A 21,244-nucleotide genomic window follows, 5' to 3' on the forward strand; every position below is an offset into this window, starting at 1 on the left:
ATGCCTTCTTGGGCCATATGGCCAGATAGACCTCATGGTATCTGTGATGGAAAAAGATGTTGTGTTGGGTCAGTTACAGTCAGTCCCAATAAGAGTCACAATTTAGGCTGCCAAGGTTCAAAGCATTGCCATGTCATCTGCAACAGAGAATGATTCATCTTTTAAAATGTGCTGACCAGGGCCACTGTAAGATAGATTTTGTGTGACCCACAGTCATAAGCAGTAGCAATCCATCATAAAACTGAAGGAGGGGCGCACCTGGATGGCTCAGTTGGTTGAGTGTCTGACTTGATTTCAGCTCAGGTCATGATCTCAGGATCCTGAGATCAAGCCCCACATCTGGCTCTGCACTCAGCATAGGGTCTGCTTGTCCCTCTCCCTCTGCTCCTCCCACTCCTCAAACAAATAAATAAAATCTTCAAACAAACAATATAATCAATTAATTTAATTAAATAAAGAAAACTGAAGGGGTACATTTAAGATAAGACACACAGAACCAAGGGCACAGTAAGCTGCATTAGCTGGAAGCCCAGACCACCATGTAATTCAGCACTCTTGTGCCCATGTCCTTCCCTCATTCACTCTGATGGCCATTGTTGGGGAAGATCATATACAATCAGCTGACAGAGGAAGGAAAAGGCTATACTTAATTCACAGAAGTGTAGGCTCAGTAAATGGTGCAAGCTAACATACACTACAGCTCTGCTACAGCCCCATTCACATGGCCCTGAAATCAGTGGTAGGGGGCAGTTCTGCCACTGGGCAGAGCTTCAGGCAGTAGGCCCAGGCATTCACTTGGGGTAAATACAGACTCCTGGGCAACAGCAAATGTCTTGGCTGGTGGTCATGGGCTATAAAAAGAAAGCCTGAAGAATGGGAACAATGACATCTAGGAAAGAGGCATGAGGATGCAACTATGGGTGTAGGTGTGAAGATCTTTATAACACATGTGAATGCCACCAGAGAACCACCACCAAGAAGGCATTCAACAACCAAGGATAGAGAATGAGTTGGCCATTTAGCCAGTTGACTTTGGCCACCAACACCCACTTTCCCCAGGGTTAGAACAAGTAGACGTGGGCCCAGCAGCATGAATTCTAACTCACCAGGCCTAGCTACCACTCTACTATTGCCAAATGTCCAATCACCTGACAGGCACTGATGCTGGAGCCCTGATAGCATAGCATTCTCAAGGTGGTCAACTGGTCACCCAATGGCCATAGATGTCATTGGCCTCATTTCACTACTAGAAGAAGCTGTGATTTATCTGACTGTAGTCGACATATAGTCTGGATATTTGCCTTCCCTGCATACAGGGCTTCAGGCAACATCACTGTGTGACTGGGCACTTTTCTGTGCTGGCAATTTGCATGCAGATAAATAGATTTAACTTTATGGAGCATGAACTATATGTCAGGCTCTATGCCAGGCACTGGGGTTGCATGGAGAGGCAGGGTCTTGCCCTCAGTTGTTTCATGGTGGTTGTGGGTTACTTTTGTCCTTGCAACAGGCTAGCAATGTTCTAGCATTAAAATGATTTCACAGACTAACTAAGCAGATTCTGAGCTCAAGTGACTTCATCATTCAGTGGCTAATTTGGGACTGGGAACCAGAAGCTTCTATTTTCATTGATGTTCTGACTTCAAGTGTTTTCATTCATGTTGATCAGATAAACAAGTTATTGGTAAGAAGTATCTTAAAGGGCACTTGATAAAAAAAAATAGAATGAAATAAAGTTTGAATTTCTGCTTCCTACCTCCTGAATGTGAGCATCACCTTCCCATCCTGAGTGAGTCTTATCTAGGATGGGAAGTTTCAAGTGTCTGTAACAGTAGGAGCCCTCCTTTGACACACTGCTCCTGTCTCCCCTGACTGCCACCATGAAGCCACAAATCCAGGCAAAATTCCTTGCAGGAGTCAAGCCTCCAGAACCTCTCCTCTCTGAAATGGACACACTGATGGAGACTTTCTTCTACTCAAGCCGTCCAACCTTCTGGCCACTTCTCTGAAGGTGTATACACCTCAATTCCCCATGGCAGTAACTTTCCACACCTGTTTCCTGAGGATAAAAGCTTGTAGCCAGGAAGGATGAATGACAGTGGCCACAATAGGACAGGATGAGAAGGCAAAGTGGATCTGTCCTAGTCCCTCTGTAAGCCCCAAATATCCGTTTGCCAAGGGGCAGGCCTACTTTTAATCACGTTGAAAAAACTGAGTTATCTGACAGCACTCCTCAGGAATGGTTAAAGTCATCCTAGGAAAGCACATCAAGCTAGATGAAGACTGGGGAAATGTCATGATTAAGGGGCAGGAGCTCTGGTGGCTCTAAGCTTTGTACACTGCAAGGGTGTAGGGCAGCAATGGAGTTCTAAGCACAGTCATCCCGGGGATGGGGGGAGGGGGGCTCACTTGAAGCTTCATGTGCACAGCAAGGATGCTGCTGTTCCACAGGCTTGCATGCACTCGATGCAATCCAGATAGCTACTGCTCAAGAAATACTGAGATGTTTTGTGACAGTTCTTATTCACATAAATAAACGTGAATTTATTATGGATAAATGGATAGTCCACTTATCTCCTTAGCAGCCTTAAGAACTGGCAGCTTCAGATCAGGGTGAGGAATGGGAGGAGAATCCCAAGAAAGTGGGATCTTGGAACCCAAAAGATGAGACTTTTCAGAAGGAGAAAATGCACAATTCCACATGCTGACAGGTCAAAGATCAAATAAAATAAGGAGTAAAGAGAGGTGCTTGTGTGTGTGTTAACACTGACCTCCCAAGAGCACGCATTGGTGTTGGGATGGATTCCAGGCCGCAGCTGAAGAAGACAGGCAGTGAGCTCAGTGGAAAGAGTGAGCTCGGGCAAGTCTTGCAGAAGGTTCTAGAAGTGTGAGCAGAGTGGGCTAGGCTACAGGCTACATAGGAGGTGAGTAGTGACAGAGCCTGTGTTTACTCAGCCGCCACTGCCCTGTCCCTCATGTACATGGACATTGCAGAGCTTCCCACATTCTTCATCGACACACAGCCCCACTAGAGGAGCGAAAGCATACTCATTTCACTGATGAATAACATGAAGCAAAAAGAAGTAATGTACTTGTTGACAAGATTTGGGACCCAAGACTGTTTTCAAAATTGTTCTTTCTGTGACATTCACAGTCTGGTAGAGTCAAGGGAAGTTTGACTAGTTGCTATTTTAAGAAGGTGGGACACAGGCATGTTTATAGGTGGAGAGAAATGAGTCTTCCTAACCCCAGTTGCTAGCACCCCCCTCGGCGCCCCACCCCTGCCATATCTCATTTGGCCAACTCTCTCTAGTCCCAGGAGCCCTGCCCATGTCTGAGGAGACAGAGGAGGGCCCAGTGGGTGTGAATCAGAATGACGTCAGCCAGTTCGTCTTTCATATGCTTTGCCCGTGGGACAGGTGAAGCTCATGAGTATAAAAGCTGAGTTTGTTTATTAAAGCCTCAGTAGGCAGGACTCTGGGTCAAGCCTAGGCTCTTGCTCCAGCCATTTACCACAGCGCTGTTCCCATCTCCTTCCCCACAGTCCTTGTGGCAGTGATGTTAATGTGGCTTTGGTCACCTAGATGGCTGGTCCTGCCCCTCGGCCAGAGCACCCATGGACACCCTGCTCTCCTCAAAAAAGAAGCTTTTCCACAAAAGAAAAATGATCTAGCCCATTCTCTTGCTGAATGGTAATATATTCTATGAGAATTGCTGCATTCTATTTTTTCCTCAAGTCCCTTGTTCTATTACCCCCTTCACCCCCATTACATCCTGAGAGGTAGGCCCGGCTGAGCTAATCCCAGATGCCAGCTGAGAAAGCCAAATGCCGCACAGTTAGGAAGCATCTCAAAGCCCTAATAATGATGGACCGAACACTGCAGCTGGGACTTATTTTCCCCTGGCCCCAACCCAGAGCTATTTCCTTCAGCCTTCAAACCTCAATGTGCGTCCACATTCCCGGACTGTGGGGCCTTTGGGGAGGCCTGGTGCGGGGAGAGCGTCGGATCTGGTGCCAGGCCCTTGCTAGCTGCTTCACATAAATGAGTTCATTCAACTCTCACGTAACCCCTCTGCCTTAGGTAAAACAAATCATTTTAATCAGGTAAAAATAGTCATTTTGCAACAAGGAAAACTATACTTAGTATAAGTGAAGTGATTTATCTAAGATCAGAAATTGAGGTGGTATTTGAGAGGGCCAGAACTGCAGCCAGGTTTGCTGGTCCTGGGTTCTGGACCCGTTACTGGGAACTGGATGGTCTGGGGAAGCCCCCACCTCAGGGCACCGTGGCTAGGTGTGCATCTGCAAAGTATGCATCCTACATGCCCTTCCCATCCACAAGACAACGGAGGTTTAAATGAGATTGTGCATTTGAAAGCTGCTTGACTACAAATGCAAAGTACACACTTGCTCCCCATTATCGCAGCCCCATGAGCATGTGTGCCCTTTCTGAAGGGCATCAGAGGGAGAGTCAGAGGATGAAGCCACTTGTCAGTGATGCTATCATTTAATCACTGGATGTCCATTCCTGATGATTAGCCAAAGCCCTGAGATTCACACTGATTCATGAAGCAAACATAGAGAATGTAAAATCACCTTCCTTTATGTCACACTGTTCATTTGAAGACTCTTCACTGTTGAGTGATTCTGCCGGGAAATCAGTGTGGGAAATGTAAACCCTCTGCTCACTCGGAGTGCAGAGGTTTGCCTGGGTGTGCATACATTTCTGGAAGCAAAACCCTGGAGGCTGAGACCTGGGAGACCTGTGTCTTACCTCTTATCAGCCCTTGGATCCCAGGCAAACCAGTTAACCTCTATGGGCCTCTATTTCTTATCTCTTGAAGGGAGGTTTTGGGGGTCACTGGGCTTCCTTCCCCCCTTTATGGCAGAGAAAATAAAATGGCAGCATATACTGGAGTGTGCCCTACTTTGTACCAAATCTGAGTTTTAATCCCAACTGCCTCTCTTACTGGCTGTATGACTTTGGGGAAATGCCTTTACCTTTCTGATCATAGGTTTCTTTCTGTGAAAACTGGCTGTGAAGGACTGCTGCGGGAGTAAGGCAGCCCAGTTCAGCGCGGGGCAGCCCCATCCTGGCCCACCTTCAAGATAGGCTCCTACTAAAGCACAAGATTGTGCCTAGAAGGGACAGGTGGGTGGCTCAACAGTTGAGCATCTATCTGCCTTCGGCTCAGCGCATGATCCTGGAGTTCTGGGATCGAGTCAAGCATCGGGCTCCCCACTAGGATCCTGCTTCTCCCTCTGCCTATATCTCTGCCTCTCTCTCTATGTTTCTCATGAAAAATAAAAAAATAAAAAAAATAAAAAATAAAAAGATTGTCCCTACCAAATGGCTATTTGGTATCTCCAGGGTCCTCATCCCAGACATAGGCTGCTTGGTGACCCAGCCACTGATTTTATTGTGAACCCTAATTTCTCCAGCAAAGAAACATTTTGAACTGGCCATGAGCAGAGTGACTTTGTCTGAGAAGCAAGCAAGTGGCTGTTGTTCCATCTCCTGCTCTGGGCTGACCTCCTCCTACCCAGGGAGGGGGAGGGGAAGGAGGGTTGGGGAAGCCTGATGTCACACAGCCCTACATAAGGGCCTCCTTTAGGCTCCTGCGGGGCGGTTTGGAAGCAGCTGAGGAATGAGTTAGGTCCTGGTTGTGGGATTTTTTTTTTTTTTTAAGTCAGACACAGACACAGCTGTTGAGCAAAATGCAGACACCACAGAAAACCCAAAGCCTCAGACCCTTCAAGCAGAGGAAGAGTTTAGGTAAAATTCTAAGGGTAGCTGTCTGGGTTGCTAGGGAGAGGGAAGAGGATACAGACTTCTCCTGCTGTTTACTTATTCTTTTATCTTTGAAATATTCACAGCAACCAGACAAGAGGAAGTTGCCGGAATCCGAGCAAAGTTCCCAAACAAGATCCCGGTAAGACCGCATTACGCTTTTTGAAAAGGAGTATACTCTGTTCCTTGAGAGAAAAAAAGAAAAAATAAGAAGAAGAAAACAAAACAAAACAAAAAAACCCCACTGTCTCTCCCTGTTCTAATTTTCTAAGATACTGAGACCTCTGAGTTACATTCTTGGGGGTTGACCCTCTCGACAGGTGATAGTGGAGCGCTACCCCAGGGAGAAGTTCCTGCCCCTACTGGACAAGACCAAGTTCCTGGTCCCACAGGAGCTAACCATGATCCAGTTCCTCAGCATCATCCGGTAGGTGACAATGTGCACGCTGGGGAGTGTGCTAGGTGAGGCTTTTTCTGTTTGCTTTGTTAATTGGTTTGGTTTTGAGGAGGGGGAGAATCTGTAAGAGAGGGAAAAGATTTCCTTTGCGACTCACCTCTTAGATTCTGTAGGGCCCAGAAAAGATGCTCTGAGAAGTAATTTAACTTAAACAGGCGGGGAAAATCCCACAGATAGCAAGTTTAAAGAGAGTAAGAGCCGCCAACTTTTCTAAGAAGTTTTGGAAGTAGTCCTGGCTCTGAAACTAGTCCAAAAGATCTGTTCTTCCACAAGCTGTTTAAAACTCAGTCTTAAAAAAAAAAAAAAAAAAAAAAACACTCAGTCTTCATTTTCCCAGCAGACACACGGTACCTTTAAAGTGTCTGTGCCCTGGAGGAATGAGGACCTCTTCCAAAGGCAGGCACTCCCTTCACTGGGAGGGAGGACAGGAAAGGTGTCCCCAGACATGTTCCTCCTTTAGGTTAAGGCACAGCAAAGAAAATGGGGCTATTTTCAAAGCTTAAGAGGGGTAAGTACTGTCACTTGACACATGGATTCAACAAAAATGATCTGAGAGTAATTACCAGAGGGTAATTCTTCATGGGGTTGAAAAGTCCAGAAAGGCCAGCCCTTGCAAGCTGCATAGCTGCTTTTTCTTTAAGAATTCATTATGAGTGTGTGTTTGTCTCTGTCTTGTTTGTCTTGATGAGTTATTTAAGAGGATCTTGATATCCTCTCCTTGGGGAGCTTATGTTGGCCCCGTGTGAATGGAAGTGCCTAAGGGATGACCAGTGTTAGGATTATATCCCAACATGTTGATGTAACAAAGAGTGACCACCCCTCACCCACCTCCCTTAGAAACAACTCTCTGAGTTCTGAGAGCCATTCTTTTTCTCCTTCCCAGACAGAGGTCATCCTTTGTTTTCTACCAGCCCTAATCCCCTCTCTATGCCAACATTTAATGCTCCAGAATGTTTATTGAGCATCAGTGATGTTCTGGATTCTTTCTAGGCTGTCTTTAAAGCAGTGAACAGAATAGACAAAAAAAAAAAAAAAATCTCTCCCCAGAACCTCTTCCTCCAGAGGATGCCACAACCCTCGTTGAAAGATAGTATAGCAAAGGACAGGAGGTGGGTGTGTGGACTGTGTGGAGTGTTTCCTGCAGAGCTGAAGGCAATGCACTGGTCCCCAGCTCCATCCATTCCCGTTGTAGAACACTTCTTTTACCCAGACAACCATGCAATTATCAAAGCTGAAATCTTCAGGGTTATTTTGGGAGAGGTTATCTGGTTATAAAATTAATCAATTTCTAGCCACCTGTGTCCCAAAACCACATGGACCTAGCTCACCTGAAAGTTCAAATCTCTGAGACCAGAGTGGGCAAGCTATGCCTACCTCTCCAAGTAGAGCAAATGGAGGTGTGCTGCAGGGGAGACAGATCCCTTACCTGAGTGTCTACGCTGTCATGTTGTCCTCCACTCCAGGATGAACCAGGCCTCAGATTGACCTTGACATTATAGCCTGTCCAAATGAACTAAGCTGCTTCTCTATCTCCTTGAGGTGGGGGGAGAGATGGCAGAGGGAGGAAAGGGTAGTAACCTTTCAACATTTCATTCCAAAGCTATTTAACAATGAGATGCTGGGAGATACTGTAATCACTTTTGTATGTCTGGGGCTGTACATACCTTGAGTTTGAGAGCAAAGAGGGCTTAGCATTTTTGTGTTGGTATGTCTCCTAGTTAATGATAGGATGGCCTTACTCTTGGTGTGGAGTGCAGGTGTCTGCTTTCAACAAGCCCTCCCGGGTAATTGTCAAGTTTGAAGACAATGCACTAGAGTGGAGAGGTGGGCTCCTTGGGTAGACATGTTTGCCGTGGACAGACAGAGGTAAGCCAGGGCTTGGGTCAGGGGCCCATTCCATGCCCAGTTAAAGTTTTCCCTTCCTGCCCCCCACTCCTCCCCACCCAGGAGCCGCCTGGTCCTTGGGGCCACTGAAGCCTTTTATTTGCTGGTGAACAATCGGAGCCTGGTCAGCATGAGTATGACCATGGCAGAAGTCTACAGGGACTACAAAGATGAGGACGGCTTTGTGTACATGACCTACGCCTCCCAGGAGATGTTTGGCTGCTTAGGGTCGGAGCAAATCCTGCCGTCCTCTCCAGTGCATGTCAAGAACCAGTGCTCTAACCTGCGGAGGGATGGACCATCTCCTGTGTGTGTGGTGGACAATCCAGTGAGTGAGGCTGCCCCACAGTGATCGGACCCACCCTGTCAGGAAGGCCTGGCCACCTCTGTATCTTTGAGGCTCCATGCTCTTGTGTGTTCTAAGACAGTGTGGTGGTGCTTCGGAATTCTATAAATACTATTTTCTGAGTAAGAAATGGTTAGTTTGTGTGATGGTTTTGTGTGATGAGCTGGAGATGGATTTTAAGTGTCTTCTGTGGTGGAAGCTGGCGGGCCCTTGGGGCATTTGATTTCACCCCCATGTGGGCAGAAGTCCTGTGTATGCTGGGTCATAGAGAACTTTGGGCTGTGGAGCCCCCACATGGAGCTGGTGTGAACTGGCTTCTCTGGGGGCAGGGGTCCTTATCTGTGTTGTTACAGAGATGATTGTTGCATTTCCACAGCACTCAACTTGCTTATTTCATCTTAGATCCTATTTTGTCTGTTAATGCAGTACAGATTTATGCCAAAGATGCAACTGTTCAACATAAAGACATTTAACTTATGTGAGTGTTTGCTTTGTGCCAGGCACGATGTATCTGAGTGCCTCATCACAACCCTCTATGACTGATTTTTGTGAGCATCATTACACAGTGAGGAAACAGAGGCCCAGAAAGTTCAGAAATGTTTTCCAAATTCACACAACAGGGTCTGCTGGGATTAGAGCTCAGGGAGTCTGGCTTTGGAAGCTGTCTTCACTCCTAGCTCTCTGCAAGGCTGCCTATCTGATAAGGTTACTCTGTGAGTTCCAGCTGCATACCTGAGCTACGGAACCCACTTTCTCCGATGTAGACCATGGGGGAAACTTGCAAACTAGGGGATGTAGCAGAGCACAGTGAATGAAGGACGATGGGTGTTTGGTGTAGCAGCTGCAGCACAAAGTACGAGCATTCCAACTGGGCTAGGAGGGTATTCGTCAGGGAAGGCTTTGCAGGGTGTTCAGCTTGAGCTAGATTTTGTTAGATGTTTGTCTAAAAAGGAATTTTATTTATTTATATTCGACATACATTTACTGAGCACTCACTAAGTAGTAAGCACTGTTCTAGGTCGTGGAAATGCAACATTAACCAAGACAGGTAAGGTCCAAGCCCTCATGAATCACTTTGATCTTAGGGAGGTAAAAAAGACAACATTCAAGATGAGTCTAGATGCTTATAAGAACAATAAAGAAAAATAAGATAAAAGGTGATTAGCAGAATTAATCCTTTATGTAGGATGGCCAGAGAGAGCTTTCTGGGAGGGAAGAACTTTCACCTGGACCAGAATGAAGACAAGGAGCCTGTGATGGAGTCTAAGCATGCCAAGGAGGGAAGGTCCAAAGGTTTGAGCTTTACAAATGGAGAAGATTCCAGGGCAGTTGCAGCCAGGGAGAGAGAGAGAAGTTAAGCAGGAGCCAGGTTTATGGGGTTAAATTTGCTAAGGTGTTTGGAGTTTGTTTTAGGGTTTGATTCACTGGAAAATGCCAACTTAATCTTTAAGACCAAAGTCAACTGGCCACCTCAGGCGTGGATGGCTACTCCCCCCATCCTTCCTGCACACACATTGCTTTATTATTGCTTATTCCATGATGTCTTAATTATTGTGATTACTACCTTGTCTAGGAGAAGCAGCATGAATTAAGATTGCACGTGCGAATTAACAAATACATGGATGAATGAATAAACCATTATGAAGACAACAAACATATTCTCAACTTTTTTGTATTTAATTTTTCTTTTTCTTTTTAAGATTTTATTTATGTATGAGAGACACAGAGACAGGCAGAGACATAGGCAAAGGGAGAAGCAGGCTCCATGCAGGGAGCCTGATGTGGGACTTGATCCCAGGACTCCAGGATCACACCCTGGGCTGAAGGCAGGTGCTAAACTGCTGAGCCACCTGGGCTGCCCTTTTTTTTTTTTTTTTTTTTTTTGTATTTAATTTTTCAAATAGATTCCTATTCATTTGGGGATAACAGGGTGGTTATTGAAATACAGGATCATGAATAAAGACTCTGCATAACTAACAGACCTGGATTTTGGTGTCCAAAGTAGGTCCAGAGAAATGACTAACAAAAGCCAGATATTTAAATCATGAAATCAGATCAAATAAAGGGAAAAGTAAATGAACAACCACAACAATTTAGGTGATCATACTGTACATGCTCAGATTTTCTGAGACAGTTCTGAAGACCTCTCATAAAAAGTGATTTCTAGGGTTGAAACCTGAAGAAATTACCCAGGTGGGTATGGAGGGGGAAGGGTGGCTCTATATGTAGGGGTGGGGGTAAAGGTGGAATAGAAATGAGACTATTTTATTTATTCCTTAGGAATTATTATTCCCATTTTAAGGATGAAGAAGCTGAGGCTAAGAAGAGTCAAATAAAGTTCCTCACTTTATTAACAAACTTGACTCACAGTTACCTGAGAAATTTATTCTTCGGGACTTCAGGATTGCATTACAATTGTTTTTTAAATTAAATTTTAAAAAAATAAATAATTAATTAATTAAATTTGGAAACTCCAAACCCCTTCTATAAGAGAAGTTGAATCTTAGGGTGCAGTATTTTTGCACAATTGTGAAGACATTTTCTGAGTGGCCTTTTAGTGACTATTCTCCTATCCTAGGGGAGACTGACTTCAGAGTATAGCATAGATATTTACCTTTGGCTACAGAGTCACTTAGACGAACTAAAGTTCTCTTCCTCCAGCTATAGGTCTCAGGGGCTGGTTTGAGGTAGGCTGACCATTCCTTAAATGACCTTGATGTTAAATCTATGGCTTGCCCTTATTCTCTGGAAAACTACTGCTGCCTCCAAACCAGCTGTGGACATCCCTCAGTCTGGGTGGTCCCAGCCATTCTACTGAGACACTGAGATCCCAGGACCAGCCCAGCATTCAGAGCCACAGAGAAACCCTAACTGGACTGGGCTGGGCTCCCACATCCAGTGGGTCATTTTTTTCTACTAGAAGGCATGCTAACTAGAAGGACCGAATGATTTCGAATATAATTTGAGAGCAGTGCTTCTGCCTCAGGACCAATTTAAATATTTTTTATCGTCTTACTTGACTCCTAGACAAACTGATTTGGTTTAACTTAGTTTCAGCAAATTGGCCTCCTTTGTTTTCTGGTAACTAGTAGGTATTTGATGCAGAGCTAAAAATTGCTTGGGTAACGGTGAGTCAAGCCATCCTTACACCTGTTAGAATAAATAAAAGTCAACTGAAAAAAAATTGAAGATCTAACTGACATCATTAAATTATTCATGACTCAGGCAGCACCTCCTCTAGCAAGTAGAGGGGAGCTATGCTGAGCCGCAGAAAGGGAAAGATTTTTAAAGGCAGAGAGAGGGCATAAAAAGAAACGGATTTATTAGTATGGAACGCATTGTTTAAGTGAGGCCTAACAGGGTCTTGGGGAAGGGATCCCTCAGGCAATGGCCTCCTAGTGTTGACCAAGGAACTCCAGTTTGGCTGGTTAATGGTTCCATTTGTGGGGAAGTTGAAACTACAGTTAGGTGAGGTATTAAATCTTGGTTTACTGATATGCGGCCTTATGGTCTTGTGGTTTTCCTTCTAATGGACCATATCAAGTGACTTGAATGTAAGAAGTGGGGGAGCCTTGCACCTGACATCCAGCCACTCAGAGTGCTGTGAGCCAGCCTGGACTGGAACTCTACTGGGACCAATGGACTGAGTGGCAGAAAGCAGGCCAAGGAAGTGGGACTCTGCTCAGCTACCAATCTCTATAAGTAACAGGAAGCCAGTTCCATGAAAATCAGGATTTCTGTGAAACCTCCAGGATTCAGCCAGAAGCTGACCTGGAGCTGGGGTAGGAGGTGCCTTCCTTCAACCTGCCCTATTATTCCTCAGGGGTCCAGTGTGCAATGATATTATGGGAGCAGAGGAAGAATGTGTATAGACTCCACAAGAATGATCCTGAGCAGTACCTTACTCCACTCTATAGAGCATAGTTTTTTCTAGTTTGAAGACAATCCCCTTTTTGTATTATTTTATCTTGTTTTCATTTTCTATCTTTCTAAATGGAAGTTGTAGGGCAGCCTGGGTAGCTCTGCAGTTTAGCATGAGCCTTCAGCCCGGGGCATGATCCCAGAGACCCGGGATCTAGTCCCACATCGCGCTCCTAGCATGGAGCCTGCTTTTTCCTGCCTGTGTCTCTGCCCCCTCCCCCCGCAAAAAAATAAATAAATAAAATCTTTTAAATAAATAAATGGGAGTTGTGGTCCTCAGAAGTAAATGATTAAGGGATACAGAGTTTTAGCCCTTACCATGTGATCCTTTGCATGGTTAATAAAGCAGATGAAATAAAAGTGGAACCAGAGAGGTACCTGGGTGGCACTGTTGGGTAAGCATCTCTTGGTTTTGGCTCAGGTCATAGTCTCAGGGTCATGAGATTCAGCTCTGTGTCAGGCTCTGTGCTCAGTGCTGAATCTGCTTGAGATTCTCTTCCTCCTCTTGTTCTGCCCCTCCCCTGCTCTTACATTCTCTCTCAGTTTCTCTCTCTCAAATAAAATATATAAATGAAAAAAAAAAAAAGTGGAACCAGAATCATGGCTCCTTCAAGAAAATGTTCTCATTCACCCCTGATCAGATTAGCTTACCTGTAGTCTTCCTAAAAAGTAGGATACCTAAGAAATACTTGAAACAAAGCAAAATGAAACGAAATTTGAAACCAGTTTTTAATGTGAAACAGTGCAAACTCTCCTTGTAGTTGACTACTTCCCACCCCACATCTCCCACGCTGGCCTCTGCAAAGCCACTGTTAAAGTCTTGGGAACGTCTTTATTAGACAGCAAGCCTTGGCTTCCATACTGCCCATGTCACAGTGAATGTGCCAAGTAATGCAGATGACCTAAGTAAAAAAAAGTGTATATATATATATATATATATATATATATATATATATATATGTATGTATATATATAGTAATAATGGTATGTACCAGGTACACACTCAAAAATCAATGAGTGAAGCTATCCCTGACCAGGTGGAGGTAAATGTCCTGTTGTTTTTTTTTTTTCTTTCCAGTTTTATTGAGATATAATTGATGTATAACCTTGTATTAGTTTATTAGTTTAAGGTGTGCATGATAATAATCTGACATATGTATAGATCACAATGATCACCATAAATTTAGTTACCACCCACCACGTCATATAGTCTCAACTTTTTTTCTTGTGATAAGAACTTCTAAGATCTACTCTCTTAGCAACTTTCATACATGCAGTTCAGTACTGTTAATTACAGTTGCCATGTGTACAGGGTACCCCCAGGACTTACTTATCTGGTAACTGGAAGTTTGTACATTTTGACCCCTTTCACCCATTTTCCCCCACCCCTCAATGTCCTGCCTCTGTCAATCAAGAGGGTTGATGTAGTTGATTATGTTAAAGCTTAATTTGCTTCTGGCTTAATTGTTTGGAACTCAGATATAATAATAATGTAAAATCTTAAAGGGGAACAGGTCCCAAATACAGTCACTTTTGCTAAGATCCAGCAAGACCTCATACCTAACCTAACTGCAGTGTCAGCTTCCCCAGAAGGGGAATTTTAAACCAATCAGTCCGGAATTTCTTGGTCAGCAATGGTGAAGTCATCTACAGAAGATCTCCTGTTCTTCCCCTTCAGGGAAAGTAACCTTTCCTTGAATAATCCTTTCTGTTGCTGGTACCTTTTTTTGCCCCACCTTCCTTTCTAGAAAAACCTTTCATTTTGTACAATTCCTCAGAACTCCCACCTACTTGCTAGATGAGTTGTTGCCCAATTCCCAAATTACTTAATAAAGCCAATTAGATCTTCAAATTTACTCAGTGAAATTTTTGTTCTTTAGCACAAATACGGAACATTTACTGACAGCAGTATTAGCAGGTATTATGCTAAACTATTTAGGTTTTGCGTAAGATTCACAATATTTTTACAAAGTAAGCACAACTATGACCCTCATTTTAGTGATGAGGAAATTGAGATTAAGAAAAGCCCCAGACAAGTAAGAGAAAAACTGGGAATTGACACAGTTTAAACAGACCCAGAACACAGTCTTCATCACAAACAGCCTCCTACCCCTCACCTGCACACCAAACACCTTGACCTTCCAAAAACAAACACAACCCCTGCTGCCCACTGCCTTGTTACCAGCTGAGCCTCTGTCTGAGGTGCTCTCATGGTGGCCCAGACTCCCTGCTTCATGTGGAGGCTGCATTTAGGTAACAGGCTTGAGCCATGGAAACTTGAGCAAAGCACAAGGTCCCACAATGATCACTGAACTGTCACAAAATGACCAATTACAACCAGGCACATTTCCTAAGATTACCAAAAAAGGGAAAATTTGGAATATTCCCATACGTTTTCACTCTGCCCTATAACTATAGCACCTCACCTCCACCTCCTTGCAGATGCTCTCTCCTTTGCTGTCCTGCCTCCACCCCTTGTGGTACATTCAATAAGCTTCTATCTCTTCTGTTCTGTCTTGGGTGAATTCCTTCACTGCCCACACCTCTCTGGTCCTCACCTGATTAGAATACCCCTACCTCTCCCATATGGCATACCCACTCAGTCCTCGTGAGTCCACACCTCTGTGAGAAGTTGGGGGCGGGGGGTGCTTGGGAACCTGCATATCCAAATTTAAGGTGCCTTGAATTCACAAACTTCCAAAATCCTAAAAGTAATCTAAGATGTAAAGTGTTAAAAAGTTTGCCTACATATGTTTCTCCCACTAGACCATGATTTCTTTATGGGTAAGAGCATTATTTTGTATCTCTAGAGCCTAGTACAATGTGGCATTAAGGAGGTGTAACTCCCTCATTTTTAAAACACTGCCATGACTTTTAGTTACATGAATATATGAAACTCCAACTTCCATGTTGTGTTATATAAGGTCCTCAAAGATCTAACCACTTGCCTAGCTTCATTTCTTGGACTCTACTTCTTATGCCAGAAGCTAAGACAGATTTGATTTACATTTTGTAGCCTTTCCCCACATGTGGCTGGCACCCTGGTTATGCAGTGTGTTTCGGTGAATGTGGCTTGTGCATGTGGTTTTCACTGTGAACTGAATGTAACTGAGTCCTAGGTCAAGCTAAGCTCAACATTCCTCAGCCCTCAGAATTCCTACCCTCATTAGTCTTCTTTCATGGACACTCTGAATTAGCCAAGACAATCAAGCTCCTTGCCCTATATTTGCCCCACAGAGGCATAGAGAAACACTAGCTGGGCCTATCTGGCAAAATTTCCAACAGTGGAAGAAATTTGGGGCTGTGAAAACTAGATATATTTATTTGTATATGGGATTGGTTGGGCTTTTGGGAACTTTTCAAAATCCCAGTGCCATTTTTATCATCTTTTAGAGACATAAACTAATTTAACTGCATGGCACAGAAATGGATTCTACACAGCAAAGTCTGGGATGACTGCTTTCCCTCCGTGTAACTAGTCTGTTTGGGGTGCAGCTGACAGCTGCCACACTTCACCAAAAATTGCTGATTTCAAAACAGTTTTGCCTTGACCAGGGGTCAACAAACTTTTCTCCAAAGGATCAGATCATAAATGTTTTAGGCTTTATGGTCTCTGCCATAGTTCTACCATTATAGCTCAAAAGCAGCCAGAGACAATATGAAAATGAGTGGGCATGGCTGTGTTCCAGTAAAACTTTATTTAAGGACACCAAAATTTGATTTTAAAATAATTTTTCACATATCTTTAAATGTCATTCTTCCTTAGATTTTGTCCCCTAATTGTTTGAAAATTTAAATCCATTTTTAGCCTGCAAGTTGTACAAAAACAGGTAGCAGGCTAGATTTGACCGATGGACTAGTTTGCTAAATCTGAACTGGATTAGGGGCTCTGCTGCAACAATAATCTACCTCCTTGGAGGGCTTATTAAACAAGCCTTTAATGTTTATGATTCAGAAAACCTAGGGAGGAGCCTGAGTATTCCTAACAGGTTCCCAGGTGATCAATTACTGCAGGTCTAGCAACAACACACTTTGAAACTTCTGGCCTAGAACTCTAGAATGGCTGCTGTCTCATTTTTTTCAAGAGCTCGAAGGCTTCAGCCCTGCTAAGAGTCACTGTTGTGTAGTGACTTATAGGTATTATGTACATCCTGAATCAGCAGTGCCTGTGGTCCAGAACATCAGAGCAGGCATCCATCAAAGGTGCCTTGTAGCAAGAGGGAGGCAAGACCAAAAGAATTCACACCCAGGCTGGCCAGCAGGCAGAGAACATGGGAAGATGCCAACTCTAGAAGAGCCTGAGCCTCCTAGGAGTGCCAGAGAAGGGGCCACCTAAACTTTGCATGGAGGCACCTGGGTGGCTCAGTTGGTTATGTATTTGACTCTTCATTTTAGCTCAGGTCGTGATCTCAGGATCAAGAGATGCAGCCCCGTGTCAGGTTCCGTGCTGTGTGGAGTCTGCTTAAGATTCTCTCTCTCTCTCCCTCTGCCTGTCCCTCCCCCAACTCACACACACTTTCTCTCTTAGTCTATCTATTAAAAAGCAAAACAAAACTGGTGTGGTCTTGTGTCTTGGATGCTGGGTTCCAGGAGCTCCAGCCCCAATAGGGAGGAAGGGATTCTAGAGAGTGTAGGGCTCAGGCTGAAGTCCCTCTGATCTCTGCAGGAACTCTCTCCATCAGTGACAAGAGAAACTAGAGCTGTGAAATAGGATCCAAGAGGCTTTGGGGGGTTATTTTTATTTATTTATTTTTTTAAAAAATATTTTATTTATTTATTCATGAGAAACACAGAGAGAGAGGCAGAGACATAGGCAGAGGGAGATGCAGGCTCCTTGCAGGGAGCCTGATGCAGGACTCAATCCCAGAACTCTGTGATAAAGCCCTGAGCTAAAGGCAGATGCTCAATTGGTGAGCCACCCAGGAATCTATGGGGGTTATTTTTAAATTGTGTTGATGTAGGTTTTACTTTGTGGTTGTCTTCTGTGACTACAGTGCTTTCACAGTGATTTGGGATCCAGGTATCAGGGTGTCTGAATCTTAGGGCAGCCACATGGATGTGTGGCCTGCCCAATTCCCTGTGATCTAGACTCCCATTACTACTATAAGGGAGATAAAAAATTTTTCCTCTCCTCTTTTTAGTTCAGTCCCTAAGGGCATGCAAATTAAGCTAGAAAAAGATGTATTAATGAGAAAAGATACACATTTTTTTTTAAAAAAAGGTTAATTATTTTAGAGAGAGAGAACGTTGGGAGCAGGGCAGACACAGAAAATCTCAAGCAGACTCCCAACTGAGCATGGAGCCCAATTCAGGGCTTGATCTCACAACCCTGAGATCATGACCTGAGCTGAAACCAAGAGTTGGATGCTTAACAGACAGAGCCACCCAGGCACCCCAAGACACACAATTTTTATTCATATTTATATACAGGGGAGTTCACATAAAAGAAGATGTGGTTAGATTCAGGGTTTTTACCAAAGGAAAGGAATGATAAATTACTCAAGGAATGATAAATCGACAAAGTGACTAGGAGATATACAGGGAGACTAATGGAAGATAGAGTTACTTTAATAAGGTTTGTCCATGAAACTCTTTCATCTCTGGTGGCAAGAGTTGCTGTTCTCTTACTGGTACAGAGGACAATTTTACAAAGGGAAATATGTTCTACTTTCAGACAGAGAAGGAGGACAAAGAATTGTTCTTGCATCTCTCTTTATTTTCCTTAGAAATTAAGAGGGAGGCAGCCCGGGTGGCTCAGCGGTTTAGCACTGCCTTCAGCCCAAGGTGTGATCCTGGAGTCCCGGAATCGAGTCCCACATTGGTCTCCCTGCATGGAGCCTGCTTCTCCCTCTGCCTGTGTCTCTACCTCTCTCTCTCTCTCTCTGTGTCTCTGTCTCTCATGAATAAATACATAAAATCCTAAAAGAAAAAAAAAAGAAAAGAAATTAAGAGGGGATAGGGGTCAGAGGGAAATGGAGAGAAAGAATCTTAATCTTAATCGTCCAGTGCAGTCTATCCCACAGCCTTGATATCATGACCTGAGCTGAAATCAAGAGTCAGACGCTTAAACCAACTCAGGCATTCCTCCTGCGTCTCTTGATTCTAAGCTGCCTCCAGCTCGAGGTAATCCTTATGCCAAAGTGCCATGCTTGGGTTGGCACATCGGGATCTCCTTCTCTACTACCATTGCCATTTAGGAGCCCACCTGCTGGAATGTGACTAGTGTTTCCCCTACTTGCTCTGTGACTTTAGTAAAATTACTTAAAATTCTCCAAGTCTCAGAAATCTCCTCTGTAAAAATGCAGAAGAAAATAGCAGCTGCCTCACAGACTTAAAGATTTAATTTAATAATGAGTTCATTATTTTAATGAAATTAAAATAATGCCTGACAAAGATTAAGCACTAACTAAGCATTAGCTACTACATTTAGGCAGTTGGCTTGATGGGCTTCCATGTCCTTGGCTGCCTCACACTGCTGTTACCAATGGAGGCTTTATTTTCTCTTAGTTTTTAGAAATTCCACCTTGACCCCCTAAAGAGTCTGGCAGTTAGATTCAGTGGAAAGGATTTTGGACTCTGACAATAGTTTAAAGGATGTTTAAAACTTGCATGTCCAAATAAATAAATAAATAAATAAATAAATAAATAAATAAATAAATAAAAACTTGCATGTCCAGTGACACCATTCCCCCAGCTGATATCCTTCAGGGTTCTCACTGCTCTGACTAAAAGCTCAGCCCATGACTTCATCTACAAGGCCTGACGTGGCCTGTGGAAGGTGGCAGGATGTGCCACCACAAAATATGCCATGTAGGCATATTGATGGCTTTGAATTGTGGGCACTTGGAAAACAGCAAATGCATGGAGAGGCTTTTCTCTGAACTGCCCAAAAGTCACCAATTGTCATAAGTTCAGTTTGGAGGTCAGAACCTCCAAAAGTCACCAATTGTCATAAGTTCCCTCCCCAGGAGTTTCATCAGCCTAGGTGGATTGACTCTTATCACAGCAGAGGAGACTACAAATCCTTATCACACTCAAATATGCTAAGTGACAGACCATCACACCTCCCATCTGTTCTTCTGAGGGACCAGGTACCTGCCCTAAAACTCATTCACTTTCCCCTAAGAGGCCTACATTCCTCTCCCCTTTCCCTATTAAGATGGCTTTGAAGCCTGAATTCTAAGCTACCTCGGGGAATTTGCTTATTTTTCCCTAGGTATCTCCCATATGTATAAGAGGTACAAATGTGGTAGGGGAAAGAGTTTTTCTTCTTCCCTTCTAGGATCTTTGACTGGTCTAGTAATTAAATTGACATAAGACAGATTAACAGGAGAAAAAAAGAATTATTTTAGTAAGTATGTACAGGAGCCCCATAAACATGAGAGATTCAAAGAAGTGACCAGAGCAGAAAGCTTTCTAAACGTTTGTATTTTAGAAAAAGAAAATGAATTTACAAAGAATTGACAAGGCAGAGGGGTTTGGGCTTGGAGTAGAAAATTGGTAAAGAATTAACAGGTTTTTTTTAATACTGCCTTTTCAGCCCCAAATTCCCATTTCTGGTGATAAAGATGCCTTTCACCCTCCTGATGCAGGGAGGCTAAGTTTCCCATGGAAGATTTGTTTCCTGCTGTCAGGGGGACAAGGAAAGATCAGTGTCATTTTTGTACCGGCTGATTCTCAAGTACCTTTAAATCCAAATAATCAATATGTCAGTGTGGCATATTTGGGATGACATATTCAGAGCCCCTACAATATTACTAAACTTCTTGTTCTTCTCTTGTTAACTCTCTTTTGTTACAGGGTTCTCAGTCAAGAACTCAGAAAAGTGGAGGGAAATTCATTTCCCCCACACCTGTCTTCATCCACTTTTCTAGGCTGGTGTTATACTGTCCTCTTCTTTGCCCATTGCATGTAGTTCATTCTTCCTATTCTCTCCTCTTCCCCTGCCCCAGCCTCTCTGGGCATCCTGTGCCCTCTGTTTGCCACCACTGGGGGTCAATTCCCCATTTGTGAGTTGTATGTTTCATACCTGTCTAAATATAACCAGTCACGTGCTAGATACTCATCAACTCTGAATACTCAACATCTGGCACGGTTCCTAGCATCCTACAGACACTGGGAAATATGTGTGGAATAAATAGAATATCAGTGGCCAAGGATGTCGTCAGAGAATGCCCCATAATACAGAACTTGTTGGAGCTGCTTAGTTGTGAGAAGGCATTGGCAGGCTACATTTACTAACAGTTGCTACAGTTCATTGAATGCCTATTGTCCACTCAACAAACATTGATTGATCACCAACTGGGCAAAGCTCTGGACTTGGCACTGGGCCATAGCAATGGACACAACAGCCAGGCACCTGGGTGGTTCAGTCAGTTGCATCTGACTCTTGATTTGGGTTCAGGTCATGATTTCAGGGTTATGAGATTGAGCCCAGGGTAGGGCTCTGTACTCAGTGGGGACCCTGCTTAAGATTTTCTCTCTCCCTGTCCCTCTGTCCCTCCCTTCACACGCACTCTCTCTCAAAAACAAGCAAAAGAGCCAAAAAGCCCTGCCCTCATAAAGCAGCAGGCATAGATGCTCTAATTATTTTGTCATAACTTTGTATTTTGATAGAGCTCAAATATACAGCTAAATTGGAAAAATAATACAATACTCTTTACCAAGATTAGCCAATAGATTTCATTTTACCCATTTGGAGAGAAGTTTTTTTTATTGTTAAACTTTATAAAATAAAGTTAAAATTTTTTGATAAGAAAGAATTAGGGAGTTCAAATAAGCTTGCAATACTTAGGACCATGGACATTTGCTATGGAATGTTTTATTCCTTTTTGTCCTAATCAT

The 21,244-nt window shown here is 43.7% G+C and overlaps 2 protein-coding genes across 7 annotated transcripts in view; one reads left to right on the forward strand and one right to left on the reverse strand.

Annotated features, from left to right (window-relative positions):
- The window catches only part of BECN2 (beclin 2), a 157,015-nt gene that overhangs the window by 100,339 nt on the left and 35,432 nt on the right, over window positions 1–21,244 (reverse strand). For 3 of the 6 annotated variants that reach the window (XR_012032900.1, XR_012032895.1, XR_012032894.1), the window contains one exon: window positions 18,106–18,319. The exons of the other annotated variants lie outside the window; for them this stretch is intronic. The gene's annotated coding sequence lies outside the window, so the exon portion shown is untranslated. Of the gene's footprint in view, window positions 1–18,105; window positions 18,320–21,244 lie in introns of those variants that run through there. 6 annotated transcript variants of the gene reach the window in all.
- Window positions 5,593–10,119, forward strand: MAP1LC3C (microtubule associated protein 1 light chain 3 gamma). Its single transcript, XM_072830397.1, has 4 exons — window positions 5,593–5,777; window positions 5,879–5,934; window positions 6,113–6,219; window positions 8,197–10,119. The coding sequence occupies exons 1-4, from the start codon at window positions 5,720–5,722 to the stop codon at window positions 8,483–8,485; spliced, it is 510 nt and encodes a 169-aa protein (XP_072686498.1). The 5' UTR covers window positions 5,593–5,719; the 3' UTR covers window positions 8,486–10,119.

This window comes from Canis lupus, chromosome 6 (genome assembly GCF_048164855.1).
Source record: "Canis lupus baileyi chromosome 6, mCanLup2.hap1, whole genome shotgun sequence".
Lineage (NCBI taxonomy): Eukaryota > Metazoa > Chordata > Mammalia > Carnivora > Canidae > Canis > Canis lupus.